The sequence below is a fragment of the Tiliqua scincoides genome, chromosome 3 (assembly GCF_035046505.1).
Source record: "Tiliqua scincoides isolate rTilSci1 chromosome 3, rTilSci1.hap2, whole genome shotgun sequence".
Classification (NCBI taxonomy): Eukaryota; Metazoa; Chordata; class Lepidosauria; order Squamata; family Scincidae; genus Tiliqua; species Tiliqua scincoides.
This window is the reverse complement of record NC_089823.1, coordinates 150,645,897-150,669,464: the sequence shown is the minus strand read 5'-3', so window position 1 is coordinate 150,669,464 and position 23,568 is coordinate 150,645,897. Positions and strand designations below refer to the sequence as shown.

At 42.3% G+C, this 23,568-nt stretch overlaps 1 protein-coding gene across 1 annotated transcript in view; it reads left to right on the top strand.

The window, feature by feature from the left end:
- CTNNA3 (catenin alpha 3) overlaps positions 1 to 23,568 on the top strand; it is an 808,499-nt gene that overhangs the window by 120,039 nt on the left and 664,892 nt on the right. The window contains exon 6 of the mRNA XM_066622270.1: positions 22,058 to 22,321. Coding sequence (XP_066478367.1) covers positions 22,058 to 22,321 — 264 coding nt within the window. The remainder of the gene's footprint in view (positions 1 to 22,057; positions 22,322 to 23,568) is intronic.

Here is a 23,568-nt window from a genome sequence, read left to right as displayed (position 1 = left end):
TCAATAAACCACATGTGCTCCCCGAGTTATAAACATCCAACTTAGAGATATCTGAGTTATCAATGGCTGCATTGGCACTTTTGTGCAGGCGCAGTACATCCTTTTCTGGACAGGTGCAATAGCACTAGGACAGCCAGACCTGGCTGTTCCAGTCAACACTGGTTTCATGTTGGGAACAGATGTCTAGAATCCAAACTCTCTGTAAGTAGGGGACTTCGTGTATTAACCATTAAGAGACAACTTCCAGTTAATGCACAAATATGAAGTACTCAGAGTACATAATTTACAAAAACAAAAAACACTCCACCTGTCTTGGAAATGTCTTTCAAAAATCTGAAGATTAGGTGAGTTGCAGGGAGGAGGACATATTGATTAATTCAACAGCTCTTTTTGAAGCAAAATGTGGGCTTGAGTTTTTGCTTTTGTTGGAGTCTAGCTAGCTACAAAGATGTACACCACCACATGCATGTGGAACCACCTCTCCTACAGCTGCAATAAATCAAATGTTTTCCAATTTTCCACATTTGTTGCAAATTTTGCCTGGCTGATCAAAGAAACCTTTAGGGATCTAGGGTAATGAGAATGTTTTGATCCCCAAAGCCTGTGAGTTTAGTGTTGCATCAGATAATGCTTTCAGGGACAAGCTCAAAATAGAGAAAAAGATCAACAGCAATATTCTGCTAGTGCTCTTTGATCTGAATAAGGAAAGAAGATGCCTGTGCTAGGAGAAAATATTTCTTTTAACCTTGTTTTAAACCTCCATTTTAAACTGAATATGTAGAAGGCTGTGTATATCTGTGCCAATAATATCAGCAATAGGGGTGGACTTATGCAAGTGTACATTGACATTCCTGTGTCATGGTCTCTGCCTCTGTTTTTCTTACAATTGCAAAAAGTAGCTAATTCTCTTAAAAATTATATTCTGGTACAGCCTAAAGGGTTTATGAATTAAGGGCTTTATCCATTTTTAATGTATTAGACTCTTTGGTGGAAATCTATTTCTTTAGTCCCCCGAGCAGTGTTATTACGACACATCAATACCTTTTTTTCCAGTATGACCAAAGAGCCAAGCAGTACACTCTCTCTCGATGTTTGCAAGTAAAGTTGTGTTGTACAACCAAACATTTTAGATTTGCTCTGCTTGACAGGCTCTCTCTTCCCATACAGTGACTTGTTGAGGCAATGACCTGGGGGAAGGCCGACAGGAGCCGAGGGGCATCCGGTTCGGGACTCCTCATCCCTATGGGATGAGGATGGGGAGGTTAGAGAACAACAAGACAAAGGCAGGGTAGGAGAAGAAATTGGGAAAGGTAGGGTGATGGGATGTGATAGACGGTTTGGCACAATGAGAGGATGCGGGGTCAAAGGAGCGAATAAGCAGCCCATCCTGGGGCATTCCGTGTATAAATGCTTTTATGCGAATGCCCGAAGTCTACGAGCAAAGGTGGGAGAACTGGAATGTCTGGTGACAAGGGAAAATATTGACATAGTGGGCATAACGGAAACCTGGTGGAATGCGGAGAATCAGTGGGATACCGCAGTCCCGGGCTATAAACTCTACAGGAGGGACAGGCAGGGGCGTGTTGGAGGTGGGGTGGCCCTTTATGTTAAGGAAGGGATAGAATCCAGCAAAGTAGAGATTGAAGGTGGGTCCGACTCCACCGTAGAATCTCTGTTGGTTAAATTACCAGGCTTGTGCAGCGATGTAATACTGGGGGCGTGCTATCGTCCTCCAGACCAGAAATCTGATGGGGACCTTGAAATGAGGAAACAGATCAGGGAGGTGACAAGGAGGGACAGGGTTGTAATCATGGGGGACTTCAATTATCCTCATATTGACTGGGTCAATTTGTGTTCTGGTCACGATAAGGAAACCGGATTTCTTGACGTGCTAAATGACTGTGGCTTAGATCAGCTAGTCACGGAGCCCATCAGAGGACAGGTGACTCTGGATTTAATTTTGTGCGGTACGCAGGACCTGGTTAGAGATGTAAACGTTACTGAGCCATTGGGGAACAGTGATCATGCTGCGATCCGTTTTGACGTGCACGTTGGGGGAAGAATACCAGGCAAATCTCTAACAAAAACCCTTGACTTCCGACGGGCGAACTTCCCTCAAATGAGGAGGCTGGTTAGAAGGAGGTTGAAAGGGAGGGTAAAAAGAGTCCAGTCTCTCCAGAGTGCATGGAGGCTGCTTAAAACAACAGTAATAGAGGCCCAGCAGAGGTGTATACCTCAAAGAAAGAAGGGTTCCGCTAAATCCAGGAGAGTGCCCGCATGGCTAACCAGCCAAGTTAGAGAGGCTGTGAAGGGCAAGGAAGCTTCCTTCCGTAAATGGAAGTCTTGCCCTAATGAAGAGAATAAAAAGGAACATAAACTGTGGCAAAAGAAATGTAAGAAGGTGATAGGGGAGGCCAAGCGAGACTATGAGGAACGCATGGCCAGCAACATTAAGGGGAATAATAAAAGCTTCTTCAAATATGTTAGAAGCAGGAAACCCGCCAGAGAAGCGGTTGGCCCTCTGGATGGTGAGGGAGGGAAAGGGGAGATAAAAGGAGACTTAGAGATGGCAGAGAAATTAAATGAGTTCTTTGCATCTGTCTTCACGGCAGAAGACCTCGGGCAGATACCGCTGCCCGAACGGCCCCTCCTAACCGAGGAGTTAAGTCAGATAGAGGTTAAAAGAGAAGATGTTTCAGACCTCATTGATAAATTAAAGATCAATAAGTCACCGGGCCCTGATGGCATCCACCCAAGGGTTATTAAGGAATTGAAGAATGAAGTTGCAGATCTCTTGGCTAAGGTATGCAACTTGTCCCTCAAAACGGCCACTGTGCCAGAAGATTGGAGGATAGCAAATGTCACGCCTATTTTTAAAAAGGGAAAGAGGGGGGACCCGGAAAACTATAGGCCGGTCAGCCTAACATCCATACCGGGTAAGATGGTGGAATGCCTCATCAAAGATAGGATCTCAGAACACATAGACGAACAGGCCTTGCTGAGGGAGAGTCAGCATGGCTTCTGTAAGGGTAAGTCTTGCCTCACGAACCTTATAGAATTCTTTGAAAAGGTCAACAGGCATGTGGATGCGGGAGAACCCGTGGACATTATATATCTGGACTTTCAGAAGGCGTTTGACACGGTCCCTCACCAAAGGCTACTGAAAAACTCCACAGTCAGGGAATTAGAGGACAGGTCCTCTCGTGGATTGAGAACTGGTTGGAGGCCAGGAAGCAGAGAGTGGGTGTCAATGGGCAATTTTCACAATGGAGAGAGGTGAAAAGCGGTGTCCCCCAAGGATCTGTCCTGGGACGGGTGCTTTTCAACCTCTTCATAAATGACCTGGAGACAGGGTTGAGCAGTGAAGTGGCTAAGTTTGCAGACGACACCAAACTTTTCCGAGTGGTAAAGACCAGAAGTGATTGTGAGGAGCTCCAGAAGGATCTCTCCAGACTGGCAGAATGGACAACAAAATGGCAGATGCGCTTCAATGTCAGTAAGTGTAAAGTCATGCACATTGGGGCAAAAAATCAAAACTTCACATATAGGCTGATGGGTTCTGAGCTGTCTGTGACAGATCAGGAGAGAGATCTTGGGGTGGTGGTGGACAGGTCGATGAAAGTGTCGACCCAATGTGCGGCGGCAGTGAAGAAGGCCAATTCTATGCTTGGGATCATTAGGAAGGGTATTGAGAACAAAACAGTTAGTATTATAATGCTGTTGTACAAATCGATGGTAAGGCCACACCTGGAGTATTGTGTCCAGTTCTGGTCGCCGCATCTCAAAAAAGACATAGTGGAAATGGAAAAGGTGCAAAAGAGAGCGACTAAGATGATTACGGGGCTGGGGCACCTTCCTTATGAGGAAAGGCTACGGCGTTTGGGCCTCTTCAGCCTAGAAAAGAGACGCTTGAGGGGGGACATGATTGAGACATACAAAATTATGCAGGGGATGGACAGAGTGGATAGGGAGATGCTCTTTACACTCTCACATAATACCAGAACCAGGGGACATCCACTAAAATTGAGTGTTGGACGGGTTAGGACAGACAAAAGAAAATATTTCTTTACTCAGCGCGTGGTCGGTCTGTGGAACTCCTTGCCACAGGATGTGGTGCTGGCGTCTAGCCTAGACGCCTTTAAAAGGGGATTGGACGAGTTTCTGGAGGAAGAATCCATTATGGGGTACAAGCCATGATGGGTATGCGCAACCTCCTGATTTTAGGAATGGGTTAAGTCAGAATGCCAGATGTAGGGGAGAGCACCAGGATGAGGTCTCTTGTTATCTGGTGTGCTCCCTGGGGCATTTGATGGGCCGCTGTGAGATAAAGGAAGCTGGACTAGATGGGCCTATGGCCTGATCCAGTGGGGCTGTTCTTATGTTCTTATGACCACTATCTCCTGTTTCCAATGGTCAGCTTTTCTTACGTGGTATTGCTGACTCCTTTTTTATTCCTGCATCTGGCCTTGGACTGGAGCGGGGGGAGGAGCGGAGCCTTGGATTTTCATATTACCCTCTTCTGCTATGTCTGAGACAGTTTGCCTTTTTCCTGGAACTTTCTTATTTTCCTTCATATCCTTCTACATCTGTTTTATCTTCTTGCAATTTTGAAGCCAAAGACATTTGTCACTCCCTCTTCTTGCTACTATAATAAGAGGGCTGCTTCAGCAAGCAACCTGAGAATGCCTTAATAAGAAGTTTGGCACAGCTGGCACACCACTGTTTTGTTCTCTGCTGCCAGCCGTGGCACAACATGCCACTCTATCCCTCCACCGAGAAATTCCTGTGTTTGAGAATGTCTGTGCAGGACAGCATCCCTTGGTGCCTGCTTGGGTTGGCAGCAAGCTACTATGACAAAATCTGTCCCTGGCTGAAGTACAAACAAAGCTACTAATGTACTAAAATATGCAATAAAATGCAGGGGTGCATTTGTCAGTCCATTATGTTTGATTGCATGGTTTTCTTTTTAAAAATTCTCTTCTGTTCTTGATATCAGTCACTGAGCCAGGTAGACCTTGCTGCAGCCTTCAGAACTATAGCGTTCCCACATGAAGAGTGGGTGCTTTTTCATTAAGGAAACCAATATGAAAATTCACGCTTTCCCTTTTGGCACACTCATTTCAGAGGAACATTGTGTGTCATAACCTCCTATTACAAAAGAGAGGAGACACTGAGGGGTTCCCTAGCAACTATATGGGAAATAAATTACTCCGATGCTTGTTGAATGGATGCCAGTGAGCCTCTGATAGTTTTCAATTTATTAGACATTACTGTATATGCTGTTCTCTGTTCCTAAAGTTGCAATGGCTACAGCAGATTTGTTCTAGCTCACTTTTCGTGTGGGAGATGCAATAAAGCTATAGGAAGGATTTAAGAAAATCTCTATCTTTAAATCTAGATTCACAATAAGATTTTAATATTGATTTTAAGAATAAGCTTTTGTTTACAAATGGGATAATTCATGATAAAATGCTGCAGAAAAAAAGTACACACATACTGTCATAAAAATTCAGTGAACAAATTGGCTGTTGTAGCACACACACACCCCTGCCAATTACTCTTTAATGTATTGTCTTTTTACTGTACTCCAGAAATTACACTTGCCTGAGGAATGTAGAGTATAAATAAAGAAACCTCTTGATTATCAGTATCCTATGATAATGGTCAGTGTTGTGGATATTGTTGAGGACAATAGGCCCCAATCCTATCCAACTTTTCTGCATTGGTGCAGCTGCAATGCAGCTGCGAGGTAAGGGAACAAATGTTTCCATACCTTGAGGAGGCCTCTGTGACTGCCTCCCCAACACAAGAAACATTGCATACACCATTGGCACAGCAGCACCAGTGCTGGAAAATGGGATAGAATTGGGCCCTTAATCTCTTGAAGATGTGATCCTAGGTGCTACTTAGAGTGGACTGGGAAGTTGTTGCACTAGTTACTCATAGACCTGGGAAGGCCAAAGCAATACCTGATTCCTGATTTCTTGATGCTAATTAAGTTTTGTCATCTCTAATGTGTGAGTGATGGCTTTTTGAAAACGTAAATGACTTAAAACTTAAAGAGAATTTGTCACTTTCAGTGAAGATTCTCTAAGACCTTTATTACCCATCTGAATCTTGTGAGATACACTGTATGATGTAATCAGCAAAAATAATAATAATGGAAGGGAAAATAGTAATTTTCTCATTCTTTCTACTTTTCCTTGCAGAGCTCAATTCTATTGAGGATGGGCTGCCAGCCAGAGCACATTGCAACAGTGGAAGTTACTTCCATTGTCGCAAAATGGCCACCAAAAGTGTGTGAAGCGCTCCCTTGATAGCCATTTTGCATGAGCTACTGCAACAGGCAGCAGTACTGCAGTGCCACCACTGGTTCCCACAGGGGCTGTGGGAATGGGTAAGACAGTGGTGGAAGTAGGGGCATTAGTGGGTGGGGGCGGGTGAGGAAGAGAGGATGGGAGGCAGCGGGAGGTAGTGGATCCAGCAGTGATGGTGCATGCCAGATCCTATCTCCTGGTTTCCAAACTTCTCCACCCCTTTCTTCCCCTCAGATGTGTGTCAGCTACAGAGATGGTGCAGGTCACAAGGAGATGTAAGCCTCTCGCTCTGCAATGTAATACCCCTTTACTCTCTGAAACCTCCTGATCTCTCCCCCTCAGATACAGCATGCACTTTTTTTCTTTTTGCATGACTGGGTCGGGGGGGGGGGAGATAGGATTGGCTCTTACTCTCCCTTGGCATACCACCTTTTCAGCAAACCCTTACAGGTGAAAACCTATGACCACTCCATTTATTTGTTGGGAAAGGAGGGATACAAATCAGCATTTTCCAAACTGTGGGCCATGACCTACTTTTTGGTGGGTTGAGGGCATTCCACAATCAGAAAGCTGCCAGGCATTATGGGATGCAAACTGGAAGTTGTTTCTGGGCTGTGCCAGTGTGCAACCCGTTTCATCGTACAGCATCACGCCCCAGACCACCTTGTTTCCTCTTGGTCACAGTGGTCCTGTGATATACCAAAAATTGCAGACTATAGTGGATAACTCTTTTATGTATCCGAACAGATATGTAATCTAGTGTTTGTTTAGAAACCTCAGAGAAATGTGTAAAAGTTGTAGTGATGGAGATAACACTGTAAACCATTTGTCATTAATATTTGTTAAGTACCATGGAGTCTGTTTCTAGGTATGGTGTCTATTTCTAGGCAGTTACATCCCCTGGACTACTAAAGTGTATCTCAGAGATATTAAACCAATAACAGCTGTAGGTAAACAGTGTTTGTCATATGCTCAGAGGAAGAGAATAATAAGGCCATGAAAACCTGCATAGCCCTTAGGACAAATTAATGGATGTTCTGTAATTTGTCTGCCACTCCCACAAGGAGAATCAAGTGTGCCAATAAAGAATTCTTAGATAATAAAATTAAAGAGGATACAAAGAAGTGGCTCTCTTTAATCAAGCAAAACTACCATACTTGGTGAGATTCCTGTTGTGTTCTATCAAATGTTGAACAAGTAATTTGAATCTTCTGACCATTTAAATTGATTCTGGGAAGTAGTTTCCCCCACTCTTGTCTTCTACAGGAGAGCATTAAATACAGTGATCTCTCTCTCGGTATATAATGTTCCTATGCTTGGTAGACTGCATGAACAGGTATACTAATGAGTTCTGTATTAATGCACAGTGGATTAATGCTCCACTGACTCCTTAAGGATGACCCAGGCCATAGCTTCCCCAGTACCATTTGGCATAAGCAGCCTGTAGCAGTGGGTCTCAGCCATGTTGTTGTGCAGATCCATATTACTAAATCAGTTCACTTTTAACGCTTTTTTTAAAAAAGGGGGGGCAGTTCAAAAGAAAATTCGCAATATATCTTTGGACCAGTAGCAGACAAACCCTTTTTAGTATGACTTTGGGGTGAAATCAACAATGGGAGACAGGAAAATTGTGGCAGTGGTTCCCTCATACAACCTACATGTATTCGTTAGAACATATATTAGAGCAGTGTTTCTCAAACTGTGGGTCAGGACCCACTAGGTGGGTTGTGAGCCAATTTCAGATGGGTCCCCATTCATTTCAATATTTTATTTTTATTAGATTTGATGCTACCATACTGCATTTGGGGAACTGTTGCACACCTGTACTTTTAACAAGCTACTATGTGTATTCTTTTAACAATGATAGTAAATGGGATTTACTCCTGGATAAGCGTGGGTAGGATTGCAGCCTAGGATTGTTAAAAAAAATTTCTGCTGGATGATGTCACTTCCAGTCATGACATCGCTTCTGGTGGGTGCAGACAGATTCTCATTCTAAAAAGTGGTTACTGGTGGAAAATGTGTGAGAACCATTGCCATAGGGTATGTTAGGGGGATCCTTCATATGTAGCCTACTGCTGTAAAGCCGCTCTCCCCTGCATGTTCAGTTCACCCCAGACTTGCATCTAAAAAGGTCTATACCCTTTAAAATATAAACTGAAGTTTCAGCGGTTGGTTTGAGTGCAGAGGACCACATCCAGGCAAAACCAGTTATTAAAGTGGCTCAGGACGCAATCCTAACCCCTTATGTCAGTGCTTTCCAGCACTGGCATAAGCAGTGCCAATGGGACAAGTGCAACTTCCTGCAGTTGGGTGGTTTCACGGGCGCCTCCTCAAAGTCAGGGAATGTTTGTTCCCTTATCTCAGAGCTGCATTGCCCTTATGTCAGTGCTGGAAAGCACTGACAAGGGGTTAGAATTGCGCGCTCAGTCTATTTTTCCTCCCAGGCTGATGAGGAAGGGCAGATTTCTGCCTTGTGTCCTATCCTTTCTATAAGTCTAGAAACCTTCCGTCATCTTGTGATGAAGAAGAAGATGGAGATGGGTTGGGAATTCTCATCATTCTTGTTCTGTACCTGAGATGCTTTTTTTGCTGCTTCAGTGGAAGAGCCAGCTAATCCATAGGGCACACGGGACACTTTCCTGTGTGTGATCTTTGGGATGGGAGGCATTGCACAGCCATTCACTATGCATCTGCAGTACTTGTCTTCATCTCCCAGCATCTGTATTTCTGGTTGATGGAGAGTCAAGGAAGAATGGAACACTTAAAAGTTGGTAAGCTCTTCTCAGCTGTGTTTGTTAACACATTGGTGGATCCAAGTTGTGACAATCTCACACACTTAAAATAGCCAAAAGTAATCCAAGCCACTAAATTCCTATTCAGATAAGACATCTTTTGTATTTGTACTTGACCTGTTGATCTCCACGCATAGCTCATTCAACATAAAAATTGTCTCAATTGCATTCCTTTATAGAATATATTGGGCTGACACAAAGATTAACACTAAAAGTTATTACTAGACAAGACCACCCCATCTGACCCCTACAAGGCAGCCGCTGAGGAGTTATTAGAAAAGTTGAAATCCTGTGCTCAGTGATCATATATTGGATACCTTCTAATAACAAGAAGCAATTACTCTTGAATTTCAAGGAAGAAAAAATTGACTGATAAAGCTGCCACCTTCCATCCTAATGGATGCAGTTAGTAATTTGTAAGATATTGATTGACAGAAATACTGATTTGTACAACCTACTTATGAAGAGACAATAAGCAAAACGCCAAATGCATTATCATTGTCATGTGTTATAAATGGGCCTGCCCATGATAAATGTTTAGAAATTTCAACTGGTTTAGAACACAGCAACCAGGTTATCAACAAGAACCTGTTCTGCTGATCATCTGTGTTAAAGTTTTCCACTGGGTAGACTAGCAATCAGAGGGCCCAATGCTGAGCAAAAGAGGAACAATTCAGAAAACAACTAGATTTAAAAATTGTCTTATGGAAGTTGTTTTTCCATTGGCTTTCAGGTAGCAACTGAGGGCCCAATCCTATCCAACTTTCCAGCACTGGGGCAGCTGCAATGTAGCCCTGAGCTAAGGGAAAAAATGTTCCCATACTGTGAGAAGGCCTCCAAGACTGCCTTCCCAACACAGGAAGCATTGCATACCCCATAGGCACAGCAACACTGGCACTGGAAAATGGATAGGATTGGGCCCTAAGTCTTTATGCAGATGATGCCTACCCTTCCTGGTGTACTAGAAGGCATTGGATCCCACACCACAAGTAATGTCGAGCTTCCACCAAGTATAGCTCTGAATTGGATGCCTTGTGCAACCTAGTGAGTTCTGTTTTATCAAGTCTGAGCTTTAATTGGGACTTGCTACTGTCCTTGAGGCCTGGGGTTCTGAGTTACGGGGGGTAAATTCAGCTCGGGCATAGTGGTTCTCCAATTTTGCAGAACACTATCTTGTCCCATATGAATGTGTCCATGTACTGAGATTATCACTTCGAGTCCTGATACATGAACATTCACTTTTGTAGGTGAGATGGGTGACTAACAGCATCAGGACTCTTTCTGTGGCAGCTTGAAACTTGATCCTAACTGTGGATTGGTGTCACCAAGCATATTTGCATGGTCTGCTTTTTAAAAATGCTGAAATTTACTTTGTTGTCTTACACATGCCTACAATATCAAAGTTTCCAAGGTGGCTGGGACCTGTGGAAGGGTTGATTTTTACAGTCCTTGCATGGGACTGTAGAGCTTGATTATTATTTATCTGAAATTATGCCCATTATATTGGCCGGTGTGCTAAGTTTCATTGTTTTCACAGGGGGGTGATTTGAGACAAACATTTCTCCATGGGATAATCATGTGATGCAGGGACTGTGCCACATAAAAAAAGAACATAAAAATAATTTTCCTTTTTTTCCCCTCTCAAATTAAGTGGATGGCTGCGTAGTGTGCTGTGCTGCTGCCGTGCCTGCCACACTGGGGATTTTGGGTCAGTATGAAACCATGAAATTTTACAGATGGAGCAATAAGAATAAGGATCTCTAGCTGAGCAATAATAGGTGCAATTGAATCTTGTCGATCAGGCACAGTGTGAGACTCGTAAGCCATATAGCTGTTCCTGTGGAATTACGCTTTGTGATTTTATAAAATTTCATGTGAGATGACCAACGCAGAAAAACTGGAGGTTTTCCATTTTAACATGACACTGCTATTCCACTTCAAATCAGAGAAAAAAATTCACTAGTGTATCCTATGACAAAATTTAGAACTTTTGTGATCTTTTACAGAAATTATCTTAATTTGTTCATGGAAAAATCTCTGACTTCTAAAAGGAACAGTCCTTGTAGGAGGACAGATATAGTCATTGCCATAGCTGGACAAAGAACTCTGCAGGGCGTTCTGATTTCTAGAAATTTGGAAATATAGCAGCTATGAAATATTTATCTTATTTAAAAATAGCCCGTATTTGTACCAGAAAATGGTAACAGAGGGAACATGGTGGATTTGTGCTCTTTTTTTTTTTAACAGGTATCTTGCATTTGATTAATTTGAATTATATTTCTCTAGCAAATATGGTTTGCTAGCAATTTGCAATAGATAGAAGCTCCTTACCATGCATATCTGTTTGGCAAACATAAACAGCATTTTTTGAGCAAAAAATATAAACACTGTACTGCTTCAAGATTCAGAATTACGAATACAGTGTATGTATTAAGGTTTTTGTGCATTCATGAACAGTATTTCTTTGCTTCAAGAGGAGTTTATACATTTTATTTGAAAATGATATACATATAGAGAGTAACTATAGCCCTTTTTGATCAAATTAAGAAAGGAGTAAGACACTGATTCTTGGTTACTGTCCAAATCTCCTTCACTTTACAAATAATTACTTGGAATCATGAAACTTGATATATCCAATGACTTATTTAAGTCAAGTACTGCATTGGGATCATTCATGATGGCAAATTAGTTAATAGCTACAGAGAGCATTTTAAAGATGGTTCTACTTTATTTCTTGGTTCAAAAAGAATAAAAAACTCTGTGTTAGAGTTTTATTTTTATCTTGAGCTCCAAATTCATTTACGGTATAATTAAATGTTGCTGGGGTTGGGCTTCAGTTAATACAAAGGAGACTTCTTCGACTCAATAGAAAGGTTATTTTTATTCTCACTGATGCTGTTATGTAATCTAGATTCAACAACAAGAAAAGAAGATTTTGTTTCTTTTGATATATTTATTTTAGCTAAAGTACATTCAATGGGTATTTTTCTGTGATAATGGGTTTTACCTTGTAATTAAATATAACCAATTGTGAGATATTCTCAATTTACTTGAGTTATTAAAAAACAGAAGCTTTAAAAAGTAGTCAGAGGCTGTGGAAGACAGAAGCTGTTGCCTAGTGTATGTTGTACATTTCTTTTTAAAAACTCATTCAATTAAATGTGGCTTTGATTTAATATGTTCCCTTTGAGCCAAACTATATGTTACATTGTAGCTGTATAGAATCTTGGCTTTGGTGACCATGAAGGTCTCCTCACCTTTGCCCAAGGAGGCAGCCTGACCTCAAAGAGACCATGGTGGGACATGGATCTGGGTTCATGGATGACTGAGCAGATTGGACTTGAGCAATGATGCCTTATGATTGCTTTTACTAATGGTTAAATCACAGACAAAGGAGGAAGGTTGGGAACCTCAGTAGAAAGTTGAGTGGTTCCCCAGCCCTGGTAGGTTTCTGCATCTGAAACTGTGCCCAGCCCTTTGGGTTTGTCTCTGTTGCTAGAGATGATGTGGAGGCTTGCTATCTCCCCAGGGTAGTGGATGCAAGGCCCAGCCACCCTCTTGCTGCAGGATGGAATCCCCTAGTGTCAGATCCTCCCAAACTGTGGGTGGGTGACCAGCTATCCAGTTGGGGAAGGCAGGATCGGGCTGCTATTGTAACTGTATTTTCAGTGGTGTCACTAGAACTTGTGTCACACTGTATGAGAGGCCAGTGTTTCATTCCCACGATGAACCTACTCCCATGCAACACCCCAGGTGGGGAGGGCAGTGCCCCAGGTGGTGAATGTGGTGAGGCTGCATTGCTCAAGTCCTGATTGATTTTTAGCTATAACTTTTCATAGAACAGAGCAGTGGTTCTCACACATTTAGCACTGGGACACACTCCCACACTCACAGAATCTGTCAGGACCCACCAGAAGTGATGTCATGACCAGAAGTGACATGCAGCAGGAAAATTTTTACAATCCTAGGCTGCAGTCCTATCCTCACTTACCCAGGAGTAAGTCCCATTTACTATCATTGTTAAAAGAATATACATAGTAGCCTTTTAAAAGTACAGATCTGTAACATTTCCCCAAATGCAGTCACATATCATAGTAGCATCGAGTCTAATATATTAAAAATAAAATATTGAAATGAAAGGGGACCCATCTGAAATTGGCTCACAACCCACCTAGTGGGTCCCAACCCACAGTTTGAGAAACATTGGAATGAATATTTCATCGATGTTTGTTTCATTGCATTCTGCAAGAAATTACACGTCAAATGATATAAAACATGATAGTATTATTCAAAAATAACAAGATTTTAAAAATTTTTGGTCAGTAGTGGTGAAAGAAATTTCAGATTAGCAAGGATTACAGAGGAATTGTGCTGGTGAATTTGTAATCATACAAGCTGATGTTGACAATGTTGGTTTTAATGGGTGTGATTTGTGATTGTGGCTGTGCTTCAGGCAGTGATATTTGCAAAGTGTTAGTGTGATAAAAATGACTGCTTTTACTCCTTTTTACTTTGTGATTTTTGAAACTAACACAAATTAATAGTTTAAAAACTACATTCATGAATACTATTATGTACATGCATTAATATTTATATAAAATTTTTGTAACCATGTGCATGTAACAAATGTTTGTGTAATATTTGTTTCTCTTGCGGAAACAACTGAAATTTATCATATGTAGCTCTTATGTTAAGTGAGTTTGTTTATCCCTGATTTATAGTGTAGATTTATGGAAAAAGTTAACAGCACAGTCCTATGTTTGTATACTCAGAAGTAAGTTCCATTGAATTCAATGGGACTTACTTGCATGAAAATGTGTATAGGATTGCGGCCTAAGTGAGCTGCTGAAGGTGAAAAAAGTTAAGCATTAGGAGTGGAATAAAGAACTACACTGGTGCAAAATTTCACTAGTGCAAATCCAAGTAACCCCATAGGGCTGGCTGTGTATATGTTGCGACATGGGGTAAGGGAAGTTCATTCCCCTTACTTTGATTTGCGCTGCCACCATCCCCTGCCCCGCACTGGATATGCGGCAGGCCAGTTGGCCTACCTGTTAGATAGAATTGGGTTGCCTGAGATGAACTGTAATTTCTAAATGTTCAGGAACTTGATATAGAAGGACAAAACATATGCCTCTAGCCTGTCTTTAGGATACTGGAAAGGGAACAGATTGAGAGAAATTAAGCATCCATCAAATCCCTACCTTGTTAGCATTGTGTTTTTCTTGGCTGTGTGGAATTGAGCAGCTTTTCTTTCTTTACCAGAGCATGACACTAGCCGTGCAAAATAAGGTAAATACTAATGAATCTCACACAATTGTAATTGCATATTTAAATCGTCTTGGCATTTACACATCTTGAACTTCACTTAAATCTGCTAAGGGTTAAAAGAGGATACTGCATATTAAGTAGCAATTTGAAAATTGAATGAATGTTATTTATAGAAGTAGGCTCTTTGAAAAGATGATTTCTGATGCTGAAAAAGAAGGACCTGTATGTGCAGCTTTTCTTGACAAATGCTGATGTTGTAAATTATACAGCTGTTCTTCCCCTGTATGGATTTTGTGGTACTGAGAGCGATTTATAGGTCCAGAGTGCAGCTGCTGAAAGTCATTTATCTCAGTTCTTGTATTAAATCTATCATATACAAATGCATTAACATTCAGTACAGAACTCAAGGGCTTACAAGTGTTTTTTTTTTTTTTTTCCCCCTTCATGGTCCTGCAGCCTGTAAATATTTGCTGGTTATGCAAAACACATGTTTAAAAAGATTAACAGCCCAGGCCTGACCAGTGCCTGTGGCAGCAGATCTCACAATCTACTGCCATAATTCCAGGTCCAGTGCTGCAAGAGCTGTGCCATGTCTTTGGTGCCACTGGCACAAATAGCCACATTCCCCACGTGTGCACCACAGGATCACCCAGCCCACGCCAGAACAGGGAAAGTGGTGATGTGGGGAGGACTGGAACAGGAAGCGGGCTGAACCAGGGACATTTCAGGGATGGGGAGGAGGATCTCCGCAACAGCTGTGCATACCAAGATCTTGCTCCCTTTTCCTGGTCTGACAGCCTCTTAGGCTCCTCAGACTTATGCCGGCTAAATAGCTGACGTCAGTCTGAGGACACCCATCGGTGGCCAGGTGACTTATAGGGAAGAAGTAAAAGCTATTTTTAATTTCCTCTCCTGGCCCATCTGGTTGCCTGCCCACCATAGCATACAGCACATGCTCCATTGGTGCTGCTGCATCATGCAGACTGCTGGGGATAGAAGCGGGCTGTAAGTCAGATCAAAAATAGGATCTTTCCCCCTTTCCCTCTGCTCAATATTTGAGAATTTTCTTTAATGTTTTGATTTGCAAATTTTTAAAGTCTTCTGTGAACATTAACAAAGAGAGAATCCTAAAAAGCATGCTTGGGAAAGTTATTTTGATTGGGTTTTATTGTTTGTGCTCAAGTTTTATAAAAGTCTTAACTGAACATACCTATAAGGTGCTGTGTGTCTCAAGTTCTGGCAGGAAAATTCAGATGCTTTACTCCATGCACCACCAGGGCATCTCCCAGTCTGAAGAGGCTGCTGGTTTGATCTCTGCTGTATTGTAGCACCCCCAATGGCCAGAGCTGGTTTTGCTTCTTTTGTGCCCAGATGACATGAGGAAACAGTCTATGCAACACTTACTATAGACCCAGGTTTCTCAGTCTGAGAAACACATCAGATTGCCTTACCTTTTCTCTGGACTGACTACCTGGTACTCAGACCCAGCCTAGACCTATGGGTTCTGCCTCTGCTATGACTCTGTTTACAGCCTCTGGCCTTTGTCTGCCTATGCTGCAATTATACCTCCCGCTCCCAACTACAGCATGCCTTGCATTCAGACAAATACCAGACAATAAGTCTGTTATGTTTCTTTGGAAGAAGAGTTAAGTGCTTCATATTTATTTGCTTAACAAACTGCAGTTAAACAAAGACCTGAAGCATATGATTTTATATTTAAAAAAAAACCAGTTCTCAACATTCCTTCAGTGGCATAGCTGGAAGGAGTGCTGCCCCGGGGCACACCTTCCATGGCTGCCCCTGACCTGTACCCATCCAGAAATGACTGGAGCTGTGCTCCATGAAGGGTTAAAAAAAAAAAAAGCAAAGCAGCTAGCACCAGCAGTCTGGACACCTCTATGAGAGGGAGCTGATGGTGTTGGAGAACATTCTTTTAGATTTATTCACACTGCTTGCAACACATTTCCTTGAAATATACGCTAAATATTTGAATGGAAAGAATAAGAAAAAGTTGCAAGAAAACATATTAATGAATCTTGAGGCATATGCGTATCATTGTCCTTAATGGTATTGTTAGATGTTAATTAAGCTGCATTTATGAGAGATTTTATGGCAGAGGATAGAAATGGTACACAAGAATCTAGACAGATATTTTCTTTTTTAAAAAAAGATTAACTCCCATCTTTTCTGTGCTTTTGTTATATTGTAAAATGTGACTGAGTATATTTTGAGCTGCAAACTATAAATTATCGAAGGGATTTAATTTACTTTCTTTGTATGGCTAGGAAAATTAACATGCTGGATTTTTTTTAGCTTTTTATCTGTGTCAGAAATGCCAGCATGTTCCTGTTGGCAATTATGTATCCGAGGATGGTTTGTGGAGCTACAGTTATTTGCCTTGGGTGATTTTATTGCCAGAAATTTCTAAAGTTGTTTTTATTTATTTTCAAACTGGAATGCATTGGGTAAAGGTAGCCAACATTTTGGTCAAAAAAATTGATTACCGATACTTCTCCTCTTCACTTGCTTGTGTTTTGTTTGTAGTTTTGGTCATTGTGCATTTTATATTCAAATATTCCAGTATCTCATCTCCTCAACAATTCTATTTTTACTTTGGGTTAAAGTCTCACCTCAGTTTTGCATTAAGGTGCTGTTAGGCAAGCCAAAATGTGTTCGCTCCCAGCAACTGATCTGCAGTATGGGGATGATAATACCTGAGGGCAGTGGTTCCCAAATCACTGTGGTTTGCAACCCAATTTTTGGTGGGTTGCAAAACTGACAAGCTGACAGCTGGCAAAGAAAATGTAATGAACCCTATGGAAACTGAAACGTAACAGCATGTGTGCATTTACTTGTGAGAAGGTAAACATGCCTTAATCCACTTCAAAGGGCAGGCCAAGGGTAATACAATACCCCCAGAATGATCTAGATCCGAGGAATGCAGGCTCTAACAAACTCTCAAGAAGGAAGTGCCCCCCCCCCCGCCTGCAGCTAAGGAAAATGTATTGAGCCCGATGGAAAGTGAAGCTGAGCTGCACCTGTGCATTTGCTTGTAAGTAGGCAGCTCTTATCAAAGGCCAGGCAAAGCGGGATGCAAGGTCACCAATATGGTCCTGTGAATGTTGAGCTCAATAGATACTCCAGAAGGTGGTCTTCCCCCACCCCCACCCCCCATGGCAAAAAGGATAAAAACAGAAGCTTGAGCAGTTGATAAAGTGAAACTTTTTCTTTCAGTTTCATAAAGCTAGATGGGTCCTGATAGAGTATCCCAAATGCTAAAATGTTTGGGAACCGCCTTAGGGCACTGTGTCAATCAGGGTCAGATTAATGAACAGCCAGGGATTCTGAGGAAGGGATGTGATGGCCCTCCATGGAATTAAAGCTGAGCAGTAAGCACCTGCAATCTAGTCAGAACAGCAGTCTGAGTTGTAAGAATTACAAAAACTGTAAGGGCCCAATCCTATCCTTTCCTTCCCCCACTGTTGCAGCCATGCTGCTAGTTCCAGTGGCATAACGGCAGCATGGGATTGGGCCATAGGTTTGTGAAATGTTTGATCGTGCCAAAGTGTTATACAACTACATTGTGACAAGTTAAACCAGTGGCCAGTGGTAAGTACGTACCTTGGGACCTTGGTATCCATGGGGGCGGGGTATATTCCCAGACTCCCTTCAGATACCAGTTGCTGCAGATAATTGAATCCAGGGGGTCCAGAAAACTGGACGTACCTGTCAGAAGCCTCTGGCAGGCCTTCTGAGGTGCATGAAGGTTGTATGTGACCTCCCTGGGCCTCAGAACGCCTGCCAAAGCCTTCTAAAAGGCACTTTCAGTTTGGTGAGGAAACCATAAATGTCTCTTAGAAGGCTTTGGGAGGCTTTCTGAGGCCAGGGAGGGTTCATGTGGCCTCCTCAGGCCTCAGAACTCCTCCTAGTCATGACCAGAAGTCACTTCCAGATGTGTCCAGGTGGTCATATGAGGCCATCCAGTGCTGGGTTGGCGCCCACATTGGGTAAAGTCTGTGTGTGCTGAATGTGCGAATATGGAAGGCCCACTGTGTGTTCCTTTTGGCCAGGCAAAATTCAGCATTGCAGAATGTTGCACTGTTGGTACGCCAGAGCCATTCTTCCAGGTCATGACTTGAAACCTGCAGAACTGATATCAAGACTCCTTAAGCTTCTGGTGGGGACTATTCCTTGAAATTAAAAACTGGCCTTTTTATTACATTCGGATGATAGTTGAACTATCAACATTAGCAACTTTCCCATTCAAGCTTTACAGTTTGTAAAATTTAAGGACTCTGTGAATCCTTACCAGAGGGTTGTTAATAATCACTATTGCAGTATTTAAAAACACCATAGCTTTCAATCCTATGGCTTTTTTTGCATAAATATTATACATGAGCACCACAGTTTGCTGAATTGTTTGTTCCTGTTCACATTTTATTTTGATTATCATATTAATAATTTTGTTATAACCTGTGGTTGTGACACTAGATATACTAACTTCATTAGATATCAATCAATGATTGAAACTAGATGGAACTATATGCCTAATAAAGGTTTGTTGTATGTTATGTTGAAACTAGATGGCATTTCTGAAACCTACTGCACTTGGCTCTCAGTTAAACCCTTTGTGTTTCTGTTAATGTGCATTCTTTAATAAAACAGTTTGTGGTGCTCCATTAGCTTTTGTACCCATAAACATATATTATGGGTGACTCCACAGCCTTAGTGTTGTTCATTATAGATACACAAACACCTTGTTCCTGCCTCATCTCATATATAGTTTAATGGCATTTCTAATGCAGGATCCAAAGACCCGCCAGCACCAAATTAAACACCATTAAAAGAATCATTTTCATGAGATAGTTAAAAATCTGATAATAGCCCAAACATTCATGTAGCATCTGAGAGAGAGAGAGAGAGAGAGAGAGAGAGAGAGAGAGAGAGAGAGCAGCAACACAAAAGTCTCATGTATGCTTATAAGTGTTTGCATGGCTGTACGTGCGCAAACATAGAATTCCCTTGGGTTTTTCAGTGTACCTGCCCTCATTCAATCCTTACTGGATATATAGTTAACCTAAGATTGTGGCTTCAGATTCTGGTTAAATGGAAACCCTGTTTAACAGTGATGTCATGGAAGCTACTGAGAGAAAGCAGGCTGACTGAGAGGAGTAGTGCCTAGTGGCTAGCGCACATGCATACCTTCTTGCTATCTGCTTTTCCTTTTTACAGGGCCACCAGTGAACTGGGGAACAAACTTCTAGAACTAGATTGGCTGCTAGATTAGAACCTTCCCAGGCTCCAGAGATCAGGCGGCGGTGGGGTGGGGGTGATAATCTGGTAAAAAAAAAACCCTCCCAAGAGAGCACAGAACCCAAGAGGTTCTATTTAAAGTCAAAACCACAGAAGTGTTTGAGAGTGATCAGAGATAACAACCAACTATTTTACCTGTGAACAAGGCAGGCAAGTATAGAAGAAAAGAAATAAAACCAAATGGGGAAAAAGGGGGAATAAGAAAAGTACAAATAGGCTGAGAGAAAAATGCCTGACCATTGCTGGGCAAGCTTGACAAACATTGTTAAATCCTGTTTGACTTGGGAATCTCCCCTGGGTGGCAGGGGAGATTCCCTACCCCAAGGGTGATGTTTGTGACATGGTGGCAGCCAGGGTTCTTAAGTGCCTGACATGGTGAATAGTAGTGGATTCTGCTAAGTGCCTGGCATGGTAATTAGTGGTGGATACCTCCAGGGGTGATTTGTTAGGTGGGTGTGGTGAGTCACGGTGTTTGGTGATGCACACCTGTACTTAACAGAAGGAATAGTGGTGTTGGTCACCTGAAATAGAACTGGGTGGTGCTAACCAATGATACATGGTCCTTGGTCAATTTGCACTGGTTAACTTGTATTTTGCAGTAGCTGTTTTTTGTTTTGTGGAGTAAGGAATGCAACAAGAGATTAGGACAGATAAGGGAGCTGCTGAAGTAGTCCCAGAAGCGGTATAGCTTCCTGTCAGTGATCGGGAGTTGTGGAATTTTCCTACACCCAAAACGGAGTGCTTGGAGTTTTGTCTGTCCCAGAAGCAAGAGGGTGGTGTAATGATGTAGGCAGCGGACAGTTTGATACCTACTACTAGTTTTTGAGGGTCAGAGACCAGAGTACAAATTCTGAGGCAGATATTGAAAAATCAAATTCAAATGCTAGTCCAGTGGTGGAAATTTGCCAAAGCTACTTTCCCACAGTTGCAATGGCAAGAAAGAGAGATGGAACCAATTAATGATACATTGGAGTTACCAAAAGTGGCATCTGGAATGGATGTGTCTGATTCTGCGAACTGGAAGCAACCAGTAGAGCAGGGGGAATTGGAACCAGTGAAGAAGCTGCATGCTATGGAGTTGGCAAAGGAGAGAATATGTAAGTCTGGTTTAGACTATACCAAATGTTGGCAACCGAGTGCAGTTTTTACAGAAAAGATGGCAAGTCTGCCTGAGATGCAACTAGAATTTGACTATAAGAACTTTTACAGAAACAAAATGGTTGCTTCTAAGATCCAAGTTGTGGCCCAAGAAAACATAAGTGAAAGTGGGAAGAGGCTTCCAGGAAAGAAGAGGTTAAACAGATTGTGCAGGGTGCAGGAGAGGAGGAGTCTGTGGAAGTGGCTGCAGTTATTGAGCCAACAGCCATCACTAGATATCAGGGCAATCTGGTGAAACATACATGACCATCTCTGTGCTTGCATTTATGTAACCAATGTTTGTTATCATTCTGTTACATGACTGGAGGAGGAAAGTCCACCTAGCCTCTCCATCCCACTGCTTTGCCTAGATAGACAGGTTCAGATGCCAATTGGCAGATGCATGCCAATCAGTAGGAGGGTTAGCTACTCCAGACATGAAGAATGACTCAAATCCACAAGAGCACATATCTGGTTGTTAATGGTGTTTCAGCAATGGACAAAGCCTGCTGCAAGAGCATATCCCAGCACCTTTTAGGCTGCCTCAACAGCCCAAAGCTTCTGGGAGGTTATAAGTTTTGAAAAAATAGGAGTAAGAGGGGGAAAATCGGGCATTCATTCATCATGGTAGGGTTGGTACTGTTTTGTTCCTTACCTGTGATTAAAGTGAGTGGGAGGAATTCACTGTCAGGAAAAGGATGGAATTGCACATTTCCATGGCTGCTTCACAGTCTCTTAACCACAGTTAAGAAGATGTCATAGATATGCCTTTAACCAGCCTTGATGCCAGGTACTGCAAACAGAGATGCCTTTCTCTGCCATGCCCTGCTTGTGAGCATCTTTAGTGCTCTTGGCTTCCTACTGCTGTGGAGACAGAGAATATGGCTGGCTGAATCAGCAAATGTGTTTTTTATGGGCAGTGACCAATTTCTATGGTCTGAACTACTTTGGGTGTCTGAAAAACCCAACCAAACAAAAACATACCCATCCCTTTTTTCCTTGCATTGAATTAATTTTTTCCTTTCACCCCAGGCATTTTAGAAATGATCAGCAAAGTGTGCTACAGGAGAAAACACAGTAAATCAATCTGTTTAATTTATCTTTTTGTTTTTCTTCAGTGGATACAGAACAGATTGCAATAATTTGTTGCGACATTACTTGTCAGTTCTAAAGTGTTTAAACAGTTTTTTTTTTAAAAACACACCACTGTGTTTTTTCTGACAGGATTTAAAATCCAACAATCAACGAGATGACATTGCAGCAGCACGTGCTTCTCTGAAGGAAAACTCCTCTCTTCTACATTCAATTTGTTCTGCTTGTTTGGAACATTCAGACGTTGCATCTCTCGCAGCTAGCAAGGACTCCGTATGTAATGAAATCCAGAATGCGCTTGATGTCATTTCGAATGCTTCTCAAGGAATTAGAAATCCAAAGGTTCAACCCATATCACAGGCAGCTATGCTTGGAAGTGCCCTTGATGAACTTGAGGTAAGTGAATATTCTGTACTGCAGCGTGTGCTATAGAATGGCTTGCAGCAGAATCGGAATGCACCTGTCTTCCCAGTAATAAGTCCAATTGAGTTCTTCCAGGCAAGCGTGCATAGAATTGCAGCCTTGACCTGCTTCAGAGTGGCTGCGGTTATGGAAAATGGCAGGCATCCAAATCTTGTTGACCTGTGCGGTTAGCTGCATGACAAGGTTTTCTCACAAACTCACAGACACATCTGATCTGACTGTTTTGCTTCTGGGAGTGATCTCATAGATTGCTATCTATGCCTGTTCCACATGTACTTGTTTTCTTCAAGCCAGGGAATTGGTAACAATGACAACCAATGACATCCATTGGGGATTTGATGTAGCTCACCAGTTCATTTTTACAGATGACTGTATATTTCATAGGCGCTGCCAATGTAGGCAAGCTCCCTGAGACTCCATCTTGCTGCCTTGGGTCTGTCTTGTTGCTGGCAGACCCAATTGTAAACTGGAAATTAAAATAAGGGTCAGTTCTATCCAACTTTCCAGCGCAGTTGCAACCATGCCAACAGAGCTTGTGCTGTGGGGGAAAGGCAGTCACAGAGGCCTCCTCAAGTTAAGGGAACATTGTGTTCCCTTGCCTTGGGATTGCAGCTGCATCAGAGCTGGAAAGTTAGATAGGATTGGGCCCTAAGACTGAAATCCATGCAAAATCACTGGGATTTACTTTGGAGGAAATACGTTTAGGATGGGAGTGTCAATACCAAATATACCAGTGATTCTCTTTTAGAAATCTAACATGCAGAATAATCTCGTCCCTCAAAATATACTTTGACCCTTCTGTATTCCTCAGTATATATACGAGTCAGTTCTCTTTATATTCCAATTCACTGCAAATTCTTTTATCCCCAAGAGGCAGAATTGCCACCTACCTCTTGTTATCTGCAACCTTATCTGCGAATACTGTGCCAGTGTGCTGAGCGTGGGGCTTGGTGCAGCTACAAGCAGGGAGGCGGGGGCAAGAGAGGTTGCAGGAGGAGAAATAATAATAATAAACTTTATTTATATCCCGCCCTTCTCCCTAAAAGGGACCCAGGGCGGCTGGGAGAAGAGACAGTGGCCACCTCACAAACAGCAAACAGTGTCAGGGCTGTGCAGAAGGGAGAGGAAGAGACAACTATTCAGTATGTGGAAGGGGTTTGCAATAATCCAGTCCAGCCAATTATACTGTTTGTTTTTTTTAATAAAGTTGTCTCAATTAG